Here is a 26,532-nt window from a genome sequence, read left to right as displayed (position 1 = left end):
GTTCGGTGGAGATTACAGTGAAATGCGATTAGTGTGAACAATGGAGTTTTAATAACTGACAGCGTTTTTGAATATAAGACCCAGGGTTTTGGAGAATATGAAACGAACAGTTAGTTTATTTAAAGCATAGAAAGATAAGATTTGTATCCCCTGCTGAAAGGGCATATTATAGAAGAAATATGATGATAATAATGTCATAATCGGTACATTCAAATCCTAAAATAATATGCCAAGTATTCGCTGACAGTCGTGTTAGTAGGAGAATAGATAGAATCCGAGCGAAATAGAAAAGCTGCTCCAAGCGAGAAAGACATATCCTAACTGTTTTCTATAAGTCATATTCGTATTTTAACTTCCAGAAGTTTATGACTTTCGCATCATTACATAGAAAAGGCCCCAGCCTAAGAATCCACAGAGAATCCATAGAGCTCTGGGTTCAGATAGGTTGCTTATGGAATAGGTATGGTAGGCATATTGGTATGAAAAAATGTATAGTGGTCCCGCCGGCCGGGACAACAGAATCAGAGTCGAAAAAAAGGATTCACGAATCTTGTATCTATCTTGTACGGCTGCAGCGATCGACCCTTGGCTTAGAGTGTGTTCAGATATGCTTCAAGGGTTTGGATGTTGATTGTGTATCAACAAAGATTTCCTTCCAATAGTTTAAGGACTCTTCATACTTCCTGGCAACGGTGTTCCCATCATCACATTGAATTAGTGATGGAGCTGAGGACGTTGAGCTATAAAGATTCAGAGTCTCAATCCTTATCCAATGCTATTATGATCTGCTCTTGCAGTTTCAGTTTCCATGAAAATTTATGGTATCGAATGGTATAGCTGTTCACCGACCTTACCCGGGTTAAAGACGTAATTTATAAGACTTAGATCAGATCCAAAAAGTCATATACTTACATATACATTGAAGTAGCCGCTACTTCTTTTTTCTCCACTATAACTAGAACAAGTAGTTCGGTATTTAAAGCGAGCTTGCATTTGAGATAGCATTAAGTACCATCAGTCAAGTGCTCACTGTATTATGAACTATTTTTCAAGCAAGTCTTTAACATTTCGCATCATACATACGCGCTTACACAAACAGACAGTTACATAATTGCACATGTCTATATGTTTTAGAATGACTGTCAATGTTTATTTACACAATGATTCCAAACCAGCAACTACCGAGAAGACCACTTAAAACTCGCCTTCAAGCAATAACAACAACATACATATTTCCTTTACGTTTTGTATTATGATTATTTGGCTTTCCTGCAAACAAACACACGTGCATAAGCGACTAGGTATGTGTTGTTGTAAGAGAGTGTTAGACAATTTGTCAATTGTGACGCGTCATTGTACCGTTATGGGTGTTAACAGCAATCAAAGAAGCGCTAACATTTTGCCACGTTAATAATTTGTAAATAAATAAATTGATTTGATTAGACCTTTGCCATCGCTGATTTGGGGAAAAGGTGTGGCCAGTGGGGCGTTTGTGTCAAATGCGGTTGACATGGTTTAATTATTCGTTGGTAAGGCGTTCCTCACTTGGAGGAGGAGGTTATGTTAAACTACGTTTTTGCCAAGATGTTACAACTAAGCGAAAAAACATCAAGATAAGGAAAAAATTTAAAAGGTCATAAAAAAAAACTGACACATACGAACGCCAAACCCTTTGAGGGTTTTACTATACTGACCTAGTACCATCACCCTGACTTGGAATTTCTCACCCCCCAGATTAGCTGTTGTACTCTGTTATTGCCTAAGGCAATGGTACAATTTCCGAAGAAACATTTATGATCGGATCACTGTACCATATAGCTACCATACAAACTGAATGCTGCTTCAGATCTTAAATCATTCAAATTCATCATCAATTATGATATTTTTGTGTTAAATACAAAAAGTCTATCCTATTAATACATATAGAGGGATTCTGTAACAAGTCTCTAGTCTTTATTTGAGACATTTTGAGGCAAAGTCTCAATTTGAGACTAGTTACTATTCACTGAACAGTCTCTAGCGGTAGTCTCAAAATATTGAGACCTGGTAGTTAGCAGGTCACAAAACTAAAAATAACTCTTGTCTGCCATTTTGAATATACTGAATAGAGATCATCATAGATATTAATCGATTGTCGTTTCTTTACATTTTGTAAGCAACTCAAACACGAAAAGGTTAAAAATAAATCAATTTTACATAAATTTCGTAAATATTATGAAACAAAGTCAACATATATTTTTATTTTCATTGATAATTATGTTTTTTGACTATGTTATAGAAAATTTAATATTTGTTATCGACATATTTATTTTCATTCAAGTGTAAAAACATCCCTGAATAATGAAATGTAATAGATTTTGTGACTGTCACTTACAGAATAACTATATCATCTCAAGTCTCAAAAATTGTTTCTAACTTAAAATCTCAAATTTAGAGACTTGAGACTGTCTCAAGTTACAGAATCGCACGGATAGACAAATATTGTTTCTTACATGAATGGCAACCCTACGGTTATTTCAAACCACGGCCGGCTGTCATTTAAATAGTTCGACATTTCTTGCAGAATGTAATAGAGCGAATTTTACATTTTGCAAAACACTCACATTTTATAAAATTAATATGCCATAACAAGTTCATGTACCGATTTTAAAAATGTCCACGGCAATGAAATTAACGAATTGTTGTAAATGCACTTCTTTTAGCCAGAAAAGTTGAAACTTTTGTCAAAAACTCGAAACTTTCAAATAAATGAAATCTGGCAACACGACATTTAATTTACTTCGCCATAGTTGCTTTTCACACTGACATTCGTAAATATTTATCCGCTGTCAATAAATAAGTCAATGTGCTTAAGATTTTGGACACATTTTTTCGTTTTTTCCGGAAAAAGTTTTCAAAATTGTTAAAATTTTAGTATTTTCTTTAGTGAATAGCAATGACTTTTGAGCAGACAATACAACACACAATCGACGGAAATGTCTGTCGACTACAGATTGCGCCAGTGGAGAATAGGCGCACCAAAGCCGGCGATGGTGACGGCAAACAAACTAGCACGCCAAATCGACGCAATTGTGATATATTTGTGGAGGATCACAATTTCTACATATTCGCAGATACACGACTCTACCGGTACACACTTTTCATTAATATTAAAAATTACTTAGTTACACTTTTTTGTAGATTCCATTTGCCGGAGCGCCAATTCGACACCAAAGACATGAAAAATTTTGTTATCAATTTTAATACCCAAACAAATAATTACGAAGTAGATTTACCCTGCTTACCGCGTACAACTGAGGACCAAAAAACGCCACCAGAAAAGAGTGATGCGGAGAAAACGTGTGCGGATGGCGTAACGCCACCAAATATTGAATTGTGGAAACTGAAACGCATTACCGACAACTGCTTCCTGCGCGTGGATAAAAGTGGTGAACTGTTGAAATTCGTAGCAGATTTTGGTTATGGTTTTGCAGCGAGGTTTAAGGGGGATCTTACAGGATTTGTAAGTTCATTGGAGGAATGACAATGTATATGTTTTCAACTGAACTCTCTTTTGTACACAACAGGACGATAGATCTGCTATTGCGCAAATGCCAGAACCACGTACAGTTAGTCCGCTACAACGTAGTATTGACCGTGAAATAGACGAGCTGAAAAACTTTTCACGTGATCAGTATAAATTGAATTTCGTTGAGCTGCAAGTGCCCGAAGGTCATGAAAATCCTATGAAATTCAACAATAATTATGAAGGTGTGTATATGTATTGTTTGTGGTGAAATTCTTAGCCGTATTTATTTGGATGAAAATGTAATGTAGTTAAGCAGAATTCGCTGGAAGCATATTGTGTAGTTTCTAAAATTTGTTTGTTTAGTATATATTACTTTAAGATATGCAACTATATTCCAGATGTTAAGCTAACACGCGATGAAGAATGCCTGCTACACAATTTGACACGCAAGTCGCAAGAATCAGCGCTGTTTGCCGACTACGAACAGTCGGATGTGGATTGCGGCCTGATTTGCATACTGTTAGCAATTTGCTATGATATACGGTAACACTGAATGCTTTTCAGTTTCTCCACACACATTAACGATACAATTACTTTCCAGCTCCACATCGAATGAGCCGACTTGCGAAAGCGCCTGGACGCGCAGCATTCTCTCCGCCACGCTTAGTTACTTTGAACCGTTCGAAAACATTAAAGATGTTGTTGTTAGTTTTTTACGCCGCTCACTTATTTATCCATTGTATCGCAACTACGATTTAGGGCGCTTGTGTCTGCAAGATGCCATTGATGGTTTGAAGAAAAATCCTGCATGGGTATTGAAACAGCTATTGCAAACGCATGCACTATTCGCCAGCAGCGATTATAACCAACAGATTTTTAATCAGTACTACATTGAAGATTATATACGTTATGTAGCCGATAGTAATCGTTGTGGTCCCACGCATTTGCGGCTTTTAGCGCGTAATCTGAAAAATGTGCTGCTTGATGTATCGAAAAAGCATTTACGTTTGGAATTGGGAGAAATCGAGACTGAGTTGTTGAAGGAATTGATCACAGATATGCATTTGGGTAACACTTCGACTAGTGAGGACGAAGTCGACGATGATACAGATGAAGATATTGACGATGAAGACGCTGACGACACCAATGAAGAGAGCGGCACAGAAAGTGGTGAAGATGCTACAGACTCGTCATCGACCGCGGCGTCTTCCTCTTCCAGTAGTGATACCGAGCAGAATAGTGTTATCGAACAGTGCAAAGATGTTGTGAATGTGACAAAAACTTAAAATTTTGAACTCCACTAATTACTTACTACTAGTATGTGTGCTTTTATTTTTTTAATTTACATACACAAGTGAAAAGCAAGAAGTCAATGTAAGTGTAGGTTATGAAAATAATGTAATATTTATTAAATGTATGTTTTTAGTAGCCGATAAGTGATGCTTGCAAATCAATTGACATTTCCATAATGCATTTTAATAAATATTTACTTGAATTTCAATAGTACTTTGAAGACGAGATTTATAATCAGTAATGTGGAATTTAAAGTGAGTATGACGCGGGTATAGAAATGTACGTATGATGTACACGTGGCAACGGCAATAAAAGTGTTTCAATTTACTGTAATTTCAATCTCAATTTCTAATTTACCAACAAAACTCCATTTGTTCTGGAAACATAACTTTTAAATTTTCTTAACAAATAATTAGTAGAAGAAAAATAGCATGTACTATTTATGTGTATATATTTTTCGACTTTATTTATTTCATAAAGTATATATCGCTTATTACAGGCTTTACATTTTCAATATAAACTTAAATCTATACTTTAAATTTCGGTTTCCTGTGCTTGACAAACAGTTTTCTTTACAAATCATATGTTTTCAAAATATTTTAACATTTCTTTGCATACATCTGTACATATGTACATACAAGCAATTGTTTAGTTATGAGTATTTATATGCTAACATTTTAAATCTATGAAACTTTCAGCTGTTTTTCGCTCAACAAAAGTTGTTTTTATTGCAGATAATTTTTTGCTTTTTTTTATAATTTGTTAGCTCTTCTGAATGTTTTTTCGGATGTTGTCACTGGCTATTGCAACTGGATTATTAGGATGGCTCATACAATTTTCGGCAAAAAATAGCAATGGGCGCACGTTTGTATGTGTAGTTTATTTTATAAGTAATTTCGTATTAATATTATACTTATGTAGATACTTCCCGATAATAACCAGGTATGCATGAGTAAAGCTAAAGCCATTTTGAAAACATTCATATGAGTAAACAGAAATAAAGGGAAAAGTAAAGTATTTTATTTTTAATAAATACATAAGTACATATATAGATATGTGTTTTTATTTTGCAAGAAACTAATTCTTTATTGCAAAACGTTTGTAATGTAAAATGAAATTTTTGTAAAACTTTGTTTGCAGTTTTTTATGTAAACACTGTGTTTTATATTTGAAGACTACGTGAATATTTTAGTGCTTAGGCAGTGTTACCATACTTAATCTTCAAAAAATCACACATATTTTTTAGGTTTTTTAGCAAAAATATTTTTTAGTCATATAAGAGTTTTTATTTTAATTTTTGGAACATAACGATTTAGAATTAAAAAAAATTGCCGAGTGATGAAAGTTATATATTTAGTACTTTTATAATTTACAAAAAAAACTACTGTTATTCAAAATTTGGAAAAATCAACAAAAAATAATAACCACAAATTGCATTAGAAACGTTTTGCTTGCCGTTTGAGCTGTTTTCTTTTATTTTACTTTCTATTTACATACAAAAATATTCTTAAATACGTTACGAGATAATAGCAAGCCCTGCTTTAAAGAAAAAAAAAAAACACAAAATGCAAAAAAAAAAAAAACAAGAACTGTAAAATTTAAAAACGAGAAAAGGAATAAAGCCTTACTCAAAAGTAATAAAAGAAAAAATATTAATTTTGTTTTCATGGCTTTTAACGAATATATGTATGTATTTTATTTTTTACAGCATTACACAATACTATAATTTTTAAGTATTGTTACCGTTGCTTCTTATAAAATGCTAACTATTAGACAACTGCATGCCAAGTGCAATATTAATTTATATTTTTTCGTGAATATGCTTATTTGTTGGCACTGCTTTCATACGAAGTTCAAAGAGAACGCACACTTAAGTTTCACATACTAGATAAAATATTAATTGACGACAAAAGAAAAAATAATAGCAATCGTAAAAAACAAAAAAAAAACAAAAATATGTATTGAATGCAAAATATTTACAAAAGTATCGCAAGTACTTAAACAAAAATAAAATAGAATAAAATTAAGATATGATAAAAAAGAAACTGTATCAAATAATAATGTAAAAATGTATTCCTAATTTCTAATACAACTAGGATTCGCAGCTTTTTGGCGGCCTGGCCTTTGGACAGAAAGTTCGCACGCAGCTGTGGAGCTTAGAAATGCTACAGATCTATAAGAAGAAAAGAGAAAATTATTAAATAATAACCAAAATGATAAATTAACCCGTTGTAAATAACTCAGGGTCACCTTGAACCGAAAACAAAACATATTTTTTTTTAATAAAAAAAGTAAAATTTTAAGAAAAAGTATTAAATAAAAACAAAAATTATAAATTAACCCGTTGGAATTAATAACTTATTTATGTAAGTCATCAGCGACGGGTTAAAATATAAATTTTTATATTTCTCTCTTATATAATTTATTTTTATACTTTCGTTGAAGTTGTTCAATTTTATACTCACTCATTGTCTCCTGTTGTATTTCCACCTTATACGAAGGATTATCATAGGCCGCATCACTCTTTCGTGGTGGCGTTATGGACGCTGTCTGATGTACTCGTCTCCTGGTTAAAATCAGTAACAGCACAATTGTCGACATAATTGCTAAGGCAGCAACCACTGACACGACTACCAGCGGTCCATAATAATCACCGGCTGGTTGATCACCGCCGGCACTTGCTGTGAGCAGTTTTCCTGAATTAAAATAATAATTAATTGAAAGAAATTATGTCACATATCATAGACGTTTTTCGAATCGTTGTCAAAATTTTAAATTTTAAGTTAATTTGAGAGAACTACATGCATTCTACAAGTGAAAACTACTACTTTTATAACTTCATTTTCGTAAATTCGATCCACGGATCACACTATTGACTAATTACTTGATTTGAAAGAGCCTTCAGAGGGTTAAACTAACATTAAACATTAAGATACTTTTCTATAAAGTAAAGTAATTTCTACAAATTTAAATGCACATCCTAATCGTTTTTCATCGGTACGTTAAACTTAGGGTGCCCGACGAGCTCCTTTTCGTTGAATAGAAGCTGGTGAAATTCAAAATAATCTTAAAAGTAATATTAATTACCCAGATCCGCAAAGAATACTTGCATCCTTTCGAAAGCATTAAATACTTTACAATACGAAAGATATAATAACAATTACTCTGTTCTTTCTACTTTTCCAAGCCAAAGCAACACTTACCAGTTTTTCCCGGCGTCGCAGGTCCACTCGGCTTCGTCATAAAGTTCACTACATTACTCTTTTTGATGTTACCATTTGTTAGATACATCTCCAGCCAGAGATGATATTTAGTGCCAGGTTTCAAGTCCATAATCAGCGTACCCGTGGTACTATCGCGTTTCGCTACCTTGAAAACGCTTGAATCTTCCTTGCCAGCATCACTCTGGTAGATAGCACGATAAATATTTACATATTTATCTTCCGGATATGGCACACCGTTCCAAGAGACCTCAACACTCTGCGACTTCACCTTAGTCACATTAACCATAACATCAAAGTTGTAGACATCAACCTTAGGCGCGGTACGCACTTTAATCATATGACCAGCCAAGAGCTCACCACCATGTCCCGCCAAAGGTATATAGAATAGACCGATTTCGTAACCAGTGTCCGGCTGCAAATTCTCAATTGTATAACTGGTGAGTGTGCGATGCACCAGCGGTGTGGATGAATAAATCTGACCGGTTAGCTCTTTGTAACGCAACTGTATACCATCAACATATTCGAGTTGCTCATCGGCGATCTTCTTCCATGTTAATTGCAACCATGTAGAGTTTGTCTCGCTAACATTCAACTCTGGATCTTCGATATTCTTGAACACATCCTTGAAATCTGGACGATAATCTGAGATTTGTGGTGGCGGTGTAATCGTGCGATCGGCAGGTGTGGTAACTGTCAAGATCGGACTTGTCGGTTGTGAGTTTAGATCGCGTAAAATAAGTGTAATCTTAATCTTGTACAACGAATTCGGTTCCAAGCCGGGAAGATCAAATTCCATCTGTGAAGTGGCAATCAGATCTTCGGGTGGCGCAAAGATTTGTTGTTCCCAAGTAGTGGTATCGTTGCCGGGTCCATTTGTGTAACGCAGTTCAACGCGACCGTGCAGATTAACATAAGTCGGCGGTACGGTGAAGATTATGCGTATGGTCCGTGGATCGATGGCTTCCAGATTGAGAACTTCAATGCCGCTTTGCAGATTGTTGAAGCCTAGCGTGGAGCAACATGCGAAAGAGAGATAAGGTAATTAAATTTTGCTACTCAGAATGTAATGTTGCAAGTAGTTGCTACTTGTCATGCTTAAAAGGGCATAACTCAAAACATAGATAAATATAAATATTTACTGGGTAAGAGTTATAATCGGATGTATTGCGTAGGTGTATAACACTGTATTCCTACCAAAGTTGTTTCTGTTTATTATGTTAACATGTTACCACCGACCCTTTTTAGAGTTTTAGTGGATGTTATTAGTTAGTTTAGTAAAAAGTTTAGTTTTGAGAAAATAAAAGATTGAGGAAAGTGTAGAGTAGAGAAAACGTTACTTAAAAAAGTTTAAAGAATATATAATGATTCAGTGAACCGTGTTATGTTGTGTTATGTACATCGCAGTGGTCAATACGAAAGGGTTAGATGAAAGGGATAATCAGTGGAAAAACGAAACCCAATTACCGTGGTGAGTTAATGGCTCTAAATGTACTAGATTCTCATGTTTAATGTTAAAGGATTTGTGCGTGTATGTGTGTGAACTATGGCTAAGGCTAGGCTATGAATCAACCTTTTTGACTGGGATGCACTGCGGTGGCTGCAATGGCCGGTAGCACGCCGTGTTTGGTGGACTGCGCGGTTAAGCCCACAGCGCTGGTGGTCGCCGCAAAAGTGGTGGAACCACTCGCCGTTTGTTCCTGTGCTTGTTGATTTTGCAGCAAATTGCTATTATTATTAGTATTGCTGTTGCCAGGCACATTTGCTGGATGCGTATGGGGGTTATGTGGTGGCTGTCCCAGGCCAGGGACCACTGGAAAACCGCCATAAGCCACCGGTTGGCCATCGACAATCGCAATACCATGTGGTGGTGGTGGCGGTGGCAAGCCACTATGCACGATGGGCACATATTGTGGATGCAACGGTGGTGGACCCGGTTGTTGATGGTGTATTAGTTGCTGCTGTGGCAATTCACCATTGGCGCCACTCTCATTGCCATGCCCATAGCCCGCGATGTAGGCACCCTGTACGGGCGTGTGCTGCAAGTGCTGCAAAATGTGCTCGATGCGCACGTGCGGCGATAAATTGGCTGGTGCACCTTTGAAACCGGGCGGTGGACTAGGCGGTCCTCCAGCAGGCACAATGCCTGATGGATGTGTGGCTGGTGGTCCTGCACCCAAGATATTAAACAAATCCGATTGACTAGTTGGGGCGGGTGGTTTGCCCTGTGCGATGCCATTGGGGCTGATATCGTACGGTTCGTAGGAATTATAGGGATCAAAGCGGTCCTTCGGTGGTTGTGCTGGATTGTAGAAACCATAGGGACCATTTTGGCTGGCTGTTGGTGCATGCGGATTATAGTTTACAATGTTGCCAATACCGCCAGGTCGGCCTAAATGTATGGGTATGAAACCGGGTGGCACGGTGTCGTGTTCATCTTGTGGCTCATGTACATCGTATTTAACCTCATTTTGCTGCGGTTTCACAATAACCGGTTTCTTAACAAACTTCTCGTGCTTATCGTGTTTCTCGGGACGCGTATCACCATAAGGCGAGGCGCTCTTCGGCGGTTTACCATCGATGGTGGGATAGAATGCGTCACCGGGTCGACCCGAGGGTTTCTCATGTGCTTTGCTCGGATAAATATCGTTTTTATCGCTGGAGACGTGTGCCGTTATGCCGCCGATGCTGTCTGGCTCTTCGGTGGATGTTGCTGTTCGGGATGATGAAATGCGACAGATAGACAGTTGGTTTTTATGACGTTAAACGAGTATGATATTGATGACATTGGCATATTGTTTATTTACAAGAGAACGATTTGATATTATGCAATAGATTTTCACATGATGTTATTGATTTTTGGTTTTAAGATTTAGAGATTGCGTTTAGATACGTGATATGTAAGTGCACATGCCATTATGAAGCGCATTAGAAGTAACAAATAAAAGAAAAATAAAAATAAAAGATATTAGAATTAAAAAAAATCATAATGAACGATGTAAAGGCCACATCAACAACCAATGCAAAGCAAAAATTTATAAAGTAAACGCTCGCGAATTCTTTTGCTCGGAAAATCGAGGATGACAAGTCCTTTTATGGAATCTGAAGAACGTTTCAAGCTTCTAAAACTATGTTTAATTATCGTTTGCTTTTAATTTTAAGTAACTTAAATTCCCTGATAATATTTTTAAAAATTTGGTAGGCCATACTTAAGCAAAAGAGTATCAAATAACCGCCCAACAGCTTCTCAAGGCACTAGCGACTACTTAACCGCCAGTTAAGAACAAAAACCCGCCAATTAATTAGTAAAGTGTTAGGCAACCTCACTTCTCATGCAATCAACGCGCCTTAAATGCCTATACTTTAGCGAATTTCATTTTTAGCGATCGCTTTCATTACACTTTGAGCTTTCCTCTAAGGGTACCTCCTTCATAAGCAAACTTTTACGAATATTTCATATTTACCGTGAATTCCTTCAGTATTGAAGGCATGCATGGGCGGCGCCAGTGTGGACAACGTTTCATCGCCATCAGCACTACCGCCGCTTAGTTTGGGCGCCAGTGGTGCGCAGGCCCAATGCTTGCAGCATTCGTCGTCGGGTATGGGTAAAATGCGCGCCTGCGCCAGATGGCAAGGCAAATCGGGTGGCGGCCGTGCGAGCACTGGCGGGCAGGCCGGACGGCATTCCACCTTACTGTTCTCACAATAGCAGTGCTGCTCACAGCCTGTCACACGAAAGCGGCACAATGAGCAGAGCGTGGCATGAATGTGAAATGAAAGAAAAAACAAAAAAATGTGGTTAGTGATAATTGCTTGCTGGCAAAATTTAAATATTAATTCATGTGATTGTGTGCGCATTTGTGTTATGCTACTCACCAGTTAGATTGGTTGGTATGGGCGACCAATTGTCGAAGGTGTGACCCAAGTAGTTACACGTGCCATTATCCACGCAGCGCATCTTCTCCGGGCAGCAGTTGGGCGCTTTCGCTTCAAAATTTGCCGGTTCCGGTTCCCAACGCAAACAATGCGGATTCATTAGATCCAAACCGAATGTGGATGGACACTGCAGCTTGGCGCAATGCACACCTTCTTGCGTGCAAATGCACAACTGTTCGCAGCCGTCATGGAACTGCTGACCGTCGTGATAGTGTTGTCCTTTATATTCGCAATCGGGCGCCTCTTCACCACCGGCACCGGACAGGTCGCGCGCCTCCTCGGAACCATATTGCTCGTCGCCAATCGAGTTTTGTGCCGTCGGCGGTGAGGCCGTCTGCTCGTGATCGTCCAGCGTGACATCGCACAGCTCCAATTGACAGCAGATGTCCTTTGGATCCTTCACGTACACACACTTGTCGAGTCGCGTGTGATTGCGTTCCGGACAGCGCGATTTGCAATTCATTACGCCACCCTCGTCGCAATGGCAGATCTGTTCGCAGCCGATTTCGAGACGCTCACGGAATTTGTACACGCTGCCTTTGTAGTGGCAATCGGGTCGCGGCGCTTGTGCGGAGGCTGCGTGTCGCGAATTGAGGACGTGTGCAAATATGTAGTATTTTTTTGTTATTGTTGCATTTGTCAGCCGTAGGTGGCGTGTTATGCGTTGCATTTCAGTTGGGTTTGGTTGTTGTTTTTATTGTTGATGAATTTAGCGCATTTTTGTGGTTTCACATGTGTTTTCGGTTTATTGTTTTTGTTTTTGTTTTATAGCAAATGAAATGAGAAGAACAAACAAAGCTTGAATAAGCAAAATGTGGCAAATAAATCATATGAGATAATGGCACTTGTTTGATTTTAAAGTTTTTTCGAGCTTATGGCTTGGGTGTTTCTTATGGCATGGCCTTCCCAAGCTGTGGCGACAATGCGTTTTTGTTGTTGGTCTTCTTTGTGAGAGTTCTTGATTTTGTATTTCTCCTTTTGTTAGTTTTGCAAAAATTGTTATGTTGCTAAAGCAGGTGAATTACCGTTAAAGTTTATTGTTATTGTAAAAAGCAGATGCAATGTAGCACTTTGAGATCGGAAGTAGGTGCTAAAATCGACATCGAATGGAGGAGGTGGTTAAAAAAATGCTTTTTGAAAATTGATGAACTAACACAGAATTTATTTTTCTTGTCTTCGCTTTACATAATTTTGCGCACAAAATCGCTTTTGAGAGAAATAAAATTTGTACTCTTTGACTCTTTTGTTTCGATTTGTGATTTTTTCAAACAATTAACGAAATTTTTTTTCAAGAAAACGTATTTTTTTTAATCTGCTGGTGAACTCTTCATTATCTGCAATTTCAGTTTCAAAATGTTTTCTAACTTTACACAAATAAAATAAAAGCAAAAAAAATTCCTTGACTTTTCGGAAGTATAAATTTCATTAGATTGTCTTATGCGATATGAAAGTGATATGAAAGCAAAACTGCTAAGACAGCCACGCCAAATATAAAAAAAAAATTAATAATAAAAAACCCCTTCTCCTCACTAGTAAAGCATAGCAGTTTTTCGCCACACTCACCATTCAGTCCACCTTCAGCATTCAATTCTGGTGCACTCATTGTGGGCAAGAGACCGCATTCCATGGTCGCACAGCATTCATCCACAGCCACCTGCTGGCAGTGAGTCACATCCATATGTGGCGCACCGCCAACCAGTTTGAATGTGTTACCCATGCAACGGGGTTCACAAATCCATTCGCCGCGATTGCATGTGCAACGCTCATCACAGCCGCGATTCATTGTTTCGCCATTCTGCAAAATAAGTAGAAGAAAGAGCTTGAGATGTGTGCTTTATATGATTGTGTGAAATGGTATGGAATTAGAAAAATTGAAACCGCTTAGAATCAAATAATAATATTAAGTTCGCTGTATATAAATTTTATTTCTTTCATTTAATGTATCTGCTGCCTTATGGTGCTGAGGTGGGTGCTTGTTATTCATAATTTTTTGTTAGTGACAAATATGGTTTTCATTTTCAATTAAACGTGGTTTGTTCAGTGATCGTTAATATTAATAGAAAGACACAGTTTGACATTCCTTGAAGGGCGTTCACTGAAATAATTCTATTATTTGTAAATTGCTACAATGATTCCAATGGCCATTTAGAGTTAAGTTCACATAAAAGGGCTTTTTGAATGCTTCTTTAGAGAAAACGCTATACATTTTCAAACAAGAAAGTAAGAAAAATCGTGAATTATATGCAGGTCAATGTATAACTGAGTTTCAGGATACATTTGCTTAGCAAAAAATTTTATTGCTCAATACTGCCAAGCCACTTCCAACAATGCGGCTAGAAATCAGCAATAATTCAGTATAATGAAGTCTTAAGACGGTTTTGTCATTCGCTGGGTGGAAGTCGTCAGCGATAATCAACTACATGTCTGAGTATCCGTTAATAAATTGAACTTGCTATGTGCACAGATTTCAGTTCAATTGAGGTTTTCCCGACCTCTCCAAATATGTGAAGTGTGTGTTAGTTGTCCTTGTATTATTAAAATTTTTTATTTATGCTCTTATATGGAATCTATTTGATGACAAATGTTGTCAGCCGCATCATTCACAACAAAAAATAATAATTTAAAACTCACAAAGTGAAAAAGATATTGTATATAACGGATGGATCAAACAATTGCATTCAAAACAAGAATTTCTTCTGATACATGAATACTTCGCTTTTACTTGATTAGCCAGTAAGCATATACAATTAATTAATATTTCTTTTACTCTTACGTAATATCACAGTATTATGACTAACCTTATGCCCAAACCACCTTCGGAACTTTGTACTTTGCATTTAAGCGCATATTTGCTAAATTATCAACCATTTATATTTTTTTCCGCATTCAATTATCCAGGTAAGACTGTACACATGCATTAATAATTTCACACATAACTCAGCAACAATAGAACAACAATTTACTTACGCAACACTTTAGTATACATGTATATGCATTGTAGGCGCTTTGAGCCGTTATGTGGGTTGACTCAACAACTCTACGTCAATAGTCATTCTTATATTCGGCAATCAATTAATTATGTACGCAATTGAAAAGCAGTTGTATTGCGGTAATATTTACACATTTAATTGAACACATGCGTACACATACATACTTACATATAAATATATATATTGCTTTTGTACAATATATTACTCACTTTGTTTGTTTGGCTGGCTAATAAGGAAATACCTTAAATGGTTTCTCATGAATTGGACTCGCCTGAGTACAGGGATATATTTTAATTGTTACAAGCAACAAGTTTCGTGCTTAAGTCTTTTGTACGGTTTGCTCGGTATTTTGTTTGATAATCATTGCATTGTTAAGTGACAAGTTTTGTTTTCAAATAACTGATTTTTAAAGTGTAGATGCAATCTGAAGTGTTGATTTAAACACAGGATATTTGCTATTGACTATCGATTCATCATGCGCCAGTCACATAATAGAATCTAGAAAAACTAATGTACTTCTAGTCTGCATCTACTTGACTACAATAACCCTTTCCAATCCGAGAAAACTAAAGCGACTGTATATATAAATTCAATACCTCCAGCTCCTTGTTGATTGTAAAGTATTTACCATTCCGAGCTGAATCACACTAAAAATGGTTTCAAAGAGTATGACTGCTACTCCAGCCTTTATTACAGTAAAGTTAAGATGCTGAACAGATATTTAAGTAATTTTTTATCTATATCGTCGGGCTAAATCTTTGAGCAAGTAAATCAGCCATCCATAGATTGGATTATACTCTCGAGTGAGGCCTGCTTTTGGATTCGATGAACCAGCGCTTGATTGATTTATACCCGACAACGATGAATAAGAATAAATAAAAGCTCTATGAATGTAAGAGCACTCGTGTTGCTCAACAAAAGCAAACGGAAGATACTTAGCTTATGTCAACTTAAAAGTATATAAAAACGCCGCTGGTGGGCTTAATGTTAACTTTGAAAATTGTTTACAAATTCTTGAGACCTACAACTTCTATTTTGTTTTTTTTTTACTTGCTTATTCGGTTAAAAAGTGGAGCAACAACCAGATATGTAGATAATGGCAAGGCGCGCAAATATTTTTCAGCTGCACGTAGAGCCATTATTGCCGCCTTAGTGACTGCAGCAGCAGTTGATTGCTGAGGTAACTATGCATAAATAGGTATGTCTGCTTGTGCAGGCTTGCTTGTGGCTGGTTGACTTTTCCACTCGCAACCATATTAGGGTGCCTGTGCGCATTTTTCAACGGACTTTTACACTAAGGCTGCGGCACAAGCACATAAAATAACAAAAGCAAACAAAAAAGAAACACAAAATAACAAAAACAAAAAAAAAGATAATGAAAAAATTGAAAACAAAACACAACAAAATGAAGTAAAAACAAGCCGTGCCTTTTGTTGCAATGCATTTTGGTTTGCATATGTTTTTAATTGCAGGTTTGCCATTTGTTTTGTTAGTTTTTCACTCGCATTTGCATTCAGCTGCAATTTTGCTACAAAAAAATTGCACTTTTTGCACACAAATGCCAAAAATTATAGATTTTGCTTTTTATTCAAATTTTTGTTTTATTTAAATTTTTTTTTTCAAAATGTATTTCCATAATTTGCCAAATGCAAACTGGATCTTTTGTGGCCATGTGCAGCACCTACATTTCGCTTGAAAGTTGCTCAACAAATTGCCATGCAAGCGGAAATTTTTGTGGATTTGATTTTCCAAACGACTTTCTTTGCATTTTTCGGAAGGTTGTCTGGTGGCGAGCGATTCCGCATTTGCCGGAGAGAAAACTTGTCTTCGCCTATTTACCTCGCAACCGTTTACCTATTTACAGACCTCATGCAAGATACAAGCAAACATATTTACATACCGACAATGCAAATGTGCATTTGATTTTGATTTCCGTAATTGTGTTACAACTACCGGCATCAGGCCGGCATCGGGAAGCAAATCGATAGATGAGCTTGGCCAAGTCACTAGAAAGGTGTTTATGTATTTATAGAGTAATTTGGAAAATAAAATTTTTAGTGCCGGAAGCAAATCCACTTTAATGATACATAAAATCTATAAATAATATTTAGTTAATACTTGGGTAAGATAAAAATTGGAACTAGTACAAAAGTATCAGAATTGTAAATATTTCTTTAAAAAATTTATTTAATGTGAATTAAATTACCCATATATACAAGGGCGGTTCGATAAGTACACGTAAGTATAAGTGATAAGTATTTACCCGGCTATGCTTCAGTATTTTCCACATGTGTAATGAATATGCTTTATGAATATCTGCGAAGTGGGTATCAGTGGTGGTGATAACCTTTTCAAGTAATTTTGCGAATGACTTTCTTAGTTGGGAAACAGAAATAATCAGCGCGCAGTGAAATCCAGAGATTGCTGTAGATGGGTTAGTAGTTCCTTGTCAAATTTAACCTATTAGGTGATCCAATGAAGTAATGAAATCGTTTATTCTTCGACGTCGAAGGATCTCAATGAGCTCTATGACAGTCTACGTAGTTAGATCACATCATAGGAATTTCATCAAACGATAGCCAACTACTTTCGGGTTAATGTGACAGTACCCGCCTTCAGTATCACCGTTTGAAATTCATCAAGTGTGTACTGGTATGGATCTATTTGTTCGACTGCCACGAAAAAGGCGAATCTCCGTCAAAATGCGTATAAAAAGTGACAAAAACCGTTGAGAAATTGTCTCACAGTTGTCATGCGGCTCTATGAGATGCCTACGGTATTAACTGCCGTACATTCAGTTGTTGATAATACGACTTTGTATACTTATGTCACGTTATTCTCAATGGTAGCCACCGAAAGGTAGCTCTTCAGTAAACTTCATTAGACCATGTTAAAACTCGTTCAGACAATTTTTGACGGGCGCATTGAATGAGAGGAGTTGCTATATTAATACCTAAGAGTTCTTTGACTTCACCACGCGATATTGTTGGTGAAAATAAAACTATTAGTGAGATTCAGCTAACAGTAGTAGTCTACAAACATGTAGAAGTAAAATCTTTTGCGATAGTGGCGCCGTCAGGCGGTAAACTATGTACTAATTCTCTTCCTCTACGTAACCGGAACGGACCCGGATTTTAACCGGTCAAGGACTATCAAACTGGACGCATTTCTCCAAATTACTTCAGTAATGTTTTCTGCCACTACAATAACAATAACTAAATAGTAATTATTCAAGACCTCTTTTATTAGAAGTAAGTCTTTTAAGCACTTGTAATACATTTTCCTTTGGAAAGTTCCTATGGAAGAGTTACTTTTTGCTTAAAATATTTTATATATCTCAATTGGCCAATGATATTAATTATTTGTTAAGAGTACCCGTTGCTATCACACAACTGTATCCCAATAAAGTATGCTAAAGGTCAAAGAGGTTTAAGCAATAAAAGTAAACAAGACTTCACAGAGAAAATTAGCCATTTAAGGTCAACACTTTCGCAATGCCACGCCCATTGCCAGTCTTTTAATCAAACACTTGACTATGCAAAGTTATTTCGCATTGCGTCGCCACCAAGACCGGCCAACAACAACAACTATAATAACAACAAATACACAAAAGCACCTGCTAGGCGCAGACGCGCATGCGGCTCTCGTGTGGCAGGCGGAACGCGGTGGTCGGCGAGCGCATTGTGGCATGTGCATGTCCAGCAGCGCAGCTATTGACACGAAATGCGTCACGAAGCGACTGAATGCTTCACTGCCGTTTAAGTGGGCAAACAACACGACAATAAATGAAAATATTTGCAGACCATTTTGAAAAGTGAAAGTAAAATTCGATTTTTAAATTGCGTTTTCTCGTTTTTCGTTTTCATTAGCTGAGCCAACACTGCCAACGGAGCCAACAGAGCCCAGGTATACGTAAAGGCATCAATGAAAGTGCAAAATAAAATACACAAGTCAAAAGACAGATAGCCAAGCGAAAAGTAAGTATGTGCACACACACACAAACGCACGCTCATATATACATATGTAAGTGCACACGTAACTACAATATGCGTTCATATGTTTGTTTGTATGTTTGTAAGCGCTTATGGCAAGCAGACTGTGCAGGTAAAAACCCGTGTTGACGTCGCACCGACAGCTATGCAACGCTTTAATGAGTACCGGCCGGCAACACACACACACTTGAGTGCTTACAAATGTGTACACACAGGCACACTTATAGTTGCAAGTGCATGTGTATTGTTGCCGGTACTGGTCTGTCGGTTGCGATGGGCGCGAGTGGCGCTTCGTACCATTTGGTGGCAGCTCGATTACTGTAAACTATAAGACCATTGTAAATATTATAATTAAAGCTTTGACGAAAAGTATGACTGCTTGGCGACACCTTAAGTGGATATCGAAATTTCGATTGCATAAACGCGAATTTAATATCTGTATCGTATAATGTGGCAGCGTACGCACTTTCTTAATATGAAACTTCGTAATTTCATAACACAATTGAACTGATTTTATTCAAAGTATGTTTGTTTTAAAATTATAGTTATTTTGGACGAGTTACTGCGAGGTGATCTCTCGTTTTCTCTCTTAACACCAACTGTTACTTCATTGTAAACTTTCAGGAAACTAGCGATAGCACATTCATTCGACGATTAAGTACAAGTCGCCGAAGCTTCAGAGGGTTCACTCACATTTTGACTTAAAGAGTGTTGGATCTAATATAATATTTGCCATTCTCATATCAGTCCATCCATAACATTCGAAACACATTTCACAGAATACTTCTTTCAAATTCCCTAAAAGCTTAACTTAGTGTAAATTTATCAAATACTCGTATCAAATTATAGAGTTCCTTATATAACTATAGAGTTTTTTGTAACCCGTCTTTAAATCAGATGATTTTTCGAACTCAAATTTCAAAGATTTCATACTATCTCCTGCATAGCTGCCGAAATCTTATATGTGAGTAATGCATAAAAGGTTCTTCTTCTTTTAAAACCGCATATATCGAACTGAAGGATATCTCGACAATATCGAACGTAATTATTATTTATTTAGCTGTTACCAATTCTCTACATTATATGCGAGCCATTTGTTTGAAAAGAGCAGTTTTAACATTTGCGAAGGTTTCAGGGTTTCAGCGCATTGTTGCGAACTGTTAGACGCTAATATGAACCATATCATACTAATTTATACATCATCAAAAACTAAAATCGCAAAAAAGCGTTAGCAAAATCTAAGAACCTTAATTTTTTCGGATGAGAAATCCAGATTAGGTTAGTTTAGGAATAGATACGAAGGTACCCAAAAACGAAAAAGCAAACCATCATACATCGACAAAGTGCTTAAAGCCGATCACAAAGCTTTTAAATCTCTTGGAACTTTCTTTGAATATTGAAGGTATGAAGTTCAATAAATACGTAAAAGTTCACTGAAACCCTAGCTCTGCAGCTTAATTTGAGTAAAGCTGTAAGCATCATTATTTCTCCAATTTCTGGTATTGTCTTTATTCATTTAATTAGTGAATATGTGTCTTATATGGTATGTTTGCTGGTTTGACCTCTAAAATTAGATCTTAATTATATTAAATATAGTTTCGAATATATTTTCTGAATATTTCTCACTGTTCATCCATATTTTACCGATCATATAGTCCATGATCTTGTCTCAGAATACAACATCCTTGTAGTTAATATTGTTAAATAAACCTCAAACCCAAAACCTTAAGCATAAACAGCTTTTTAGTCTCGGCAACAGATTCATCAATTCAAAGGGTGCATACACGAAGGAATTCAGATTGGCTTGTTCTGAGATAAAAGTGGATATACCATATAGGATATATTCCAAGCCCGTGAAAATTGGCTTGATTTTTATATCAGCTTGTAATATTGGCTTGAGAGGTGAAAGCTGAATATTTCTTTATGTTTTATGTTGTCTTCAAAAAGATACGCCATTAAGGACTTGTGGACTATTCATAGCGGTAGTGTTCTGATGTCAGGTTGTGTGATAGAATAGCTATCTTTTAATAGCAAATAATTAGCTGGGTTATCGCCAATGTTGTCAAAAACTCCTTGAGGCTTTTTATTAAATCATATATCTCGATGAGATTGTCAAAAAAAGAAAAGGATTTAACAATAGAGTAGTGCCAATAGCTTCATATAAAGCTGATGAAATGGCTTATGTGTCTGATTCGGAGTTCTTAGAATGATTAAAGGAATAATATAAGCTTCAAAGTGCTGGCGGTGAAGACTAAAATGGATTCCGTTTACTCTCACTGTTATTTTAAAGATGCCACCATAAAAAAATGGCGGTGCTTTATAAACCAAACTGCTTATTTCGTGTGTGATAAGCACTGAATTCAACATTTGCAGCTGTATTGAACTAAATACCGTTATGATGTTAAAAAAAAAACTCGGTTCCCTAACAAAAACTTCAGCGATTTTCGCCAGTTCGCCGAATAAAAAATGTTACGCAATTTAATAAGTGCATAAAGTACAACAAAAAAGAGAATATCGTCAAAATAAACCTGATCACTTATGTATGTATGTGTTCAGTGTGTTTTCGATTTCTGGTACGCGAGAAGAAAGTGAAAAATCTGGTTTTCGGAATCGTGAGCAGATTGCGAAACGCCAAGCAGTTTATTCGGGCTTTTTTGCCTCAAAGTAAAACACTATTGTTTTATCGACTGGAGCGTCCGAACGCGCATTGATTAGTAATGTGACCAAACGTAACGGCGGAAGAGTATTTAACTTCGAATAAACAAAGAAGATAAGGGAAAACATTAGCAATAAGTTACATAAGTTGTGGACAATGGAGTGATACGCACTTGAAATAAATAAAATATGAAAATCAAGCATTTTCACACGTTATCTAAAGTATACATACATACATGTAATGTAACATTATATTATATAATTAAAATTTCGGTATTCTTACGCCTCTAATATAATATTACAGCGTTTGTTGTTTTTGTTGTTGTTGCAGATACCTTGTATTCACCACACAGTTTTAAGGTACACACACACTCATGCATCACTTACCTTGTACATTCTGTCATCGCTGCCGGTGCAGTCTTGATGCATGGCGGCCGCGCCCACCACCGGTGATGTAACCTCGGTGATCTTCAACTGATGTTCATGTTCATGCTCTTGTTGCAGCTCGTCATTGGCGCTATGATTGTTTGGGCTGTTTGCCAAAGGCTGATTTTGTTCATATTTTTGTTGCTGGTGTTGTTGTTGTTCGTAGGCGTTGTGCGTCATATCCATTTGATCGTCATCGTCCATGTTGATATCACTTAAGTCAACCAAAGCACCACTCTTATGCACAACACTTTTATTATTATTGTTGTTGTTGTTGTTGTTGTCGCGTTCTGTGGTCACAAAGTTGTGGTAATGATAGTTCAATGGCACATCATCATTCTCCGCCGAAATGCTATCGCCCACAGAGCGACCCTCGCCATGATAGAAGAAATGTTGTGGGAATGGTGTTGATGGTGATTCGTCATGGTTGTTGTGCGTTTCAGCGCTGTTGTTATTGTGTTCCATGCTGTCGCGTGGCATTATTGTTGGCGTTGTTTGTGCGTCCATATAATCGTGCGTATGAATATGATCGTGAGACTGTCCTTCAACCATCGGCACCACAACTGGTTCTTCAATGGCATTAGATTTTATTGTTGTTGCGGACACTTCTTCTTTAGCATCTTCGTGCACAATATTCATTGCGCGTCCACGTTCCTCATTTGTCGAGTTCGACTCAGTCATTGCTGGCATAACAATTGTTTTGCTCTCTTCGGTGCTAATCGTTTTCGCAACATCCTCTCCAGTTGATTTGGTTGTCGTCTCGGTGGCCGCTTCTGTGGAACTGCTCATGTCCTCGGCAATTAGTTTAAAATCTTCTTGCTCCGCCAAGCGATCGTGTTGCTCGGAGACTATATGCTCGTGATATGGATCGTCTTCGTGTTGTGCCCCGGCTGCGTCGCCCGCAGCACCTGCAGCTGTGCTATCACTTTCGTTTTCTTTCTGCATTGCTGCAGCCATCATTGCGGCCATCATCGATTCATCGCTATTGCTGGCAGTGATCAGAGTTGCCGGATGGCGAAAGTTATTCAGGTCCTTGTCCTCTTCGAATTCATGTGATATCTGATTGATCAACACTTCAGCGGGCGTGTGCACTATCTTCTCTTCGTTGTGTGCGTCATGCTCATTATCTTCACTCTTGACACCGCCAACAGGCTGAATGTCTAACGGTTGACTGGGTTCTTTGTTCTCGGCAAAAATGTCATTCGCAGTTGAGGAGATCACATGCTCCGTCGAGTGCTCTTCAGCGATGTGGTCATGTAGCGCATGTTCATCATGATGTGTGTGATCGTCATCATCACTCTGTACGTGCTCGTGATCAAGCGCGTGTTCGTGCTCGTGTTCGTGTTCGTGTGTGTGTTCGTGTCCATGATGTCCGTGTATGTGTTGTATATGCTCCGCTTCATATTTGGTCAAGTGTGTGTGATTGTGATTGTGCTCAGCCTTCTCCTCTTCGATAATCTGATGCGCATGCTCGGCCAATACATGTGGTACTACGATGGCTTCATTCAGTTCGGGCGTTGCGCTAGTCGTTGTTGTTGTAATAGTTTGATGCGCACTAATGTCGACATCATGTTCTTTATGCTCCTTTGCCTGTCGCTCGCTGCTATATTCGTAAGTGGGCGTGGTCGTTGGCTCGGTAGTGGCGATCGGTTCTATTGTGGTCACCGGTAAGCCGGATGGTGGCGCAGGCGCACTGTTGTTCGTCGTGGCCGTGCTCGGCGCAGCAGCGTCGTCATGTTGCGCCGATAATGTGGTCTCTGCTGCAGGAAGCGGAACCTCTGTTGATGAGGCTACAGTGGAATTGGCGTCAGAATCTAGAAGAAAAAAAGTTGAGGATTTTATATTAATTAATTCGGAAATTCACTAAAGAGAATAATAACATTTTAATTTTTATGCAGAATGTTGAAATACTTTTAGAAAGGTTTCAACTAAGTGGTGACTGCAGTGATAAATTAATATTGAGAGAGAGAGAGAGATATAAGACTATAGGAAAGAGAGAAAATACTCTTGAAAACCCGTTCGCGTAGGATCTCTTTAACACGCATGAGATTACTGTGGTTTTGGATCAGAATAAAAGTTGGATGGGTCGCTTGACTAAACATTAAGCTCTCAGAGGTTTTATATGAACCAAAGGTCCTTAACGCAAAACCGGTTGATGGTTAGAAAGGTTGTTCGAATTCGGCAGTTAATAGGCACACATATTTGATCTTAGCAGATTTTCCAAGAAACACTGTATAAGAGGTCTGTAATAGCATAGCATTAATACATTTGACGACATTCTAAAAAATTATGCTTAATTGCTTAGCAAATCGTTGCATGAAATAAAAATGTTATTTGTTAAAGAATTAATTATTTTCCATGTCATTAAATATCCGAGAATACCAGAATTCAACGCGCAAATAATTAATTACATTTCATGCCCGTAAACACAGCAAGCGAAGAGCAACAACAGTAAAAGCCAAATGCGTGAATTACGTATGTGCATAATATATACATACATACATATGTACACACTCATGACTATGTTTTACGAATTTATCTAAGCGGAGAAGCGTGTTTGGAACGTGCTTTTAACACATCCGCTGAGTGGGCACGACCCGAGCACGCGGGAGAAACGCAAGCGCCGGCACATGCACTTACTATACATACATCTATAAACACTATGTAAGTATATCTATATAATATATAATACATATGTATGTATGAAAATGTGTTTAACTGCGCTGCTGGTGCCATGAGGGCGTCGCTTTTAGTATAATATGCAATGAGGTAAATTGAAGCGTTAAACTTTTTTTTGAGAATAATTTGAAATAAAATCAAAACTGAAATCACATTAAATTGCAAGGAAGCTTTTCCACGAAAATGTCATAAAATCTTATTATATTAGCTATGAGTGTTTTAGAAAGATTCTGCATGGTTAAGGCAGAAATTGTTGTCACATAATCACATTTAGTTTTTATACTCTGGCAACATGATGCTACTGAGTATAATAGTTTTTTTCACATAACGGTTATATTGATCAATGTTTGGGATATATGATTGAAATTCAGACTAGTTCTCAGCCAATATGTGAGTTATCTCAATGATAATGATAGACTCTGTTCTACTCATAGCAGTATATCTTTGTGTATAAAACAGGTAAAATTAGGCCAAAACTTTATCTATCCCTAATTACACTAATGTCAGGATTTTTGAACATTCGGCTGACTGTACTCCATATGATTGGTGATTGTATGGGAGGTACATTTTTTGCAAATGTCGGTCAGTATATGAGTAGGTTAAGTTAGGCTAATCTGGTAAGCCACGCACAGACCAGTTTGGTCGATTGAGATACCAGATGGAGTTCACTTGCAAAGTCCAAGAGAAGTAGTCATCGTTTATGATTATATATAGTGTATGCATAAATAAAATTGCTTGGATTCCGGTACTTTGGTAGACGTTTTACACTCTAAGGTATTACCCTGCCTTTGATTTCTGCAAGCTGGAAGAGTATAAAATGTTCGATTGCACCCGAACTTAGTTCTTCCTTACTCGTTGACATTTGTAATCGCTGATAAATGCAAAGTTATTTCTACTTAATCATGATTATTTCTAGCAGATAATTTTATTTTTCTTTCTGGAACGTGACAATGAGATTACAAACTGATATGAGCGCAAATAAAAAAAAATGTAAATATCAGAAGAATAGAGGAAAGTAGAGGAAAACATGCATTCATTGTGATTGGCAGATAAAACTGCGACAAATCACGGAGAATAGCTATTTGTGCTAGTGGTGTCAATAACCAGAAATCCGGTTACTAACAGTTATGCAATGCTTTTCATTAAAAGAGATTATTAGTTCTATTATTAATTTTAATTAATAACTTCATTCGAATGTATTAAATTTTATTGGTTAAAAATTAGGAAGCTAATAAATATGCCAATGAGATTTATTTTAGTCCCTGATATTCGAGTGGTTTATATAATTGATGAAATAATTGCATAAAAAATTTTCTAGAGTTTTCTGGCATAAATTTTCAACAAAACTCGACCCCAAGAATATGCTTTTGGTTGTAAGTTAGTCCGTTAGAACAATAAAAGAAAATCCAAACTCGTTTAAATAAACTTTATACTTCTTATATGGGTATAATTCTGTGCGAAGACAACAATTTTCGTCAATATTATTGTAATTCCAACAATCTCTCTGACATTTGAATCCTTATACAATATTTTTTTATTATTATTTATTGAACATAACCCTTAAATTATGTTGAGTTGGTTCATTAACTACTTCATAAGTAAAAACTGAGATCTACAAAATGAGCGAAAGAAATCAACTCGCAGCAGTAAGAACAGTCGATAAAACGTAAATTTAATTATAATGTATGCTGACTATTACTAAAAATACATATATACAGTTGCGAGCATTGAAATAGTAGTGCCCATTGGTCAAGATATGCATATACATATCAGGCAAGTTTTAAAGAAATAAAATTTTGTGGTTTAAAGTTGAAAAAAATATTACTGCCATG

The 26,532-nt window shown here is 37.0% G+C and overlaps 2 protein-coding genes across 4 annotated transcripts in view; one reads left to right on the top strand and one right to left on the bottom strand.

The window, feature by feature from the left end:
• The first annotated feature begins 2,829 nt into the window (after positions 1–2,829).
• LOC120766312 (protein SHQ1 homolog) lies at positions 2,830–5,014 on the top strand. Its single transcript, XM_040091730.1, has 5 exons — positions 2,830–3,129; positions 3,181–3,502; positions 3,567–3,750; positions 3,907–4,051; positions 4,110–5,014. The coding sequence occupies exons 1-5, from the start codon at positions 2,936–2,938 to the stop codon at positions 4,792–4,794; spliced, it is 1,530 nt and encodes a 509-aa protein (XP_039947664.1). The 5' UTR covers positions 2,830–2,935; the 3' UTR covers positions 4,795–5,014.
• Positions 5,015–6,797: 1,783 nt separating this feature from the next.
• LOC120781520 (putative epidermal cell surface receptor) overlaps positions 6,798–26,532 on the bottom strand; it is a 66,664-nt gene continuing 46,929 nt past the window's right edge. Inside the window, exons 3-10 of one of the 3 annotated variants that reach the window (XM_040113744.1) lie at positions 21,983–23,835; positions 13,522–13,753; positions 11,899–12,534; positions 11,487–11,747; positions 8,005–9,030; positions 7,889–7,933; positions 7,267–7,497; positions 6,798–6,974 (exon numbers count right to left, since the gene is read on the bottom strand). In XM_040113744.1, coding sequence (XP_039969678.1) covers positions 6,967–6,974; positions 7,267–7,497; positions 7,889–7,933; positions 8,005–9,030; positions 11,487–11,747; positions 11,899–12,534; positions 13,522–13,753; positions 21,983–23,835 — 4,292 coding nt within the window. In that variant the 3' untranslated portion in view covers positions 6,798–6,966. Of the gene's footprint in view, positions 6,975–7,266; positions 7,498–7,888; positions 7,934–8,004; positions 9,031–9,595; positions 10,736–11,486; positions 11,748–11,898; positions 12,535–13,521; positions 13,754–21,982; positions 23,836–26,532 lie in introns of all 3 variants that reach the window. The other 2 variants (XM_040113756.1, XM_040113751.1) reach the window with 2 other exon arrangements.

The sequence above is a fragment of the Bactrocera tryoni genome, chromosome 1 (genome assembly GCF_016617805.1).
Source record: "Bactrocera tryoni isolate S06 chromosome 1, CSIRO_BtryS06_freeze2, whole genome shotgun sequence".
NCBI classification, from domain to species: domain Eukaryota; kingdom Metazoa; phylum Arthropoda; class Insecta; order Diptera; family Tephritidae; genus Bactrocera; species Bactrocera tryoni.
This window is presented reverse-complemented; position numbering and strand designations above follow the sequence as displayed.

Bases quoted from the DNA above. Each gene is read 5' to 3' on its own strand.
- LOC120766312 (XM_040091730.1), top strand. From the start codon at position 2,936: ATGACTTTTGAGCAGACAATACAACACACAATCGACGGAAATGTCTGT. The intron at 3,751-3,906 runs GTGTGTATATGT...ACTATATTCCAG, and splicing joins ATTCAACAATAATTATGAAG to ATGTTAAGCTAACACGCGAT. The intron at 4,052-4,109 runs GTAACACTGAAT...ATTACTTTCCAG, and splicing joins GCAATTTGCTATGATATACG to CTCCACATCGAATGAGCCGA.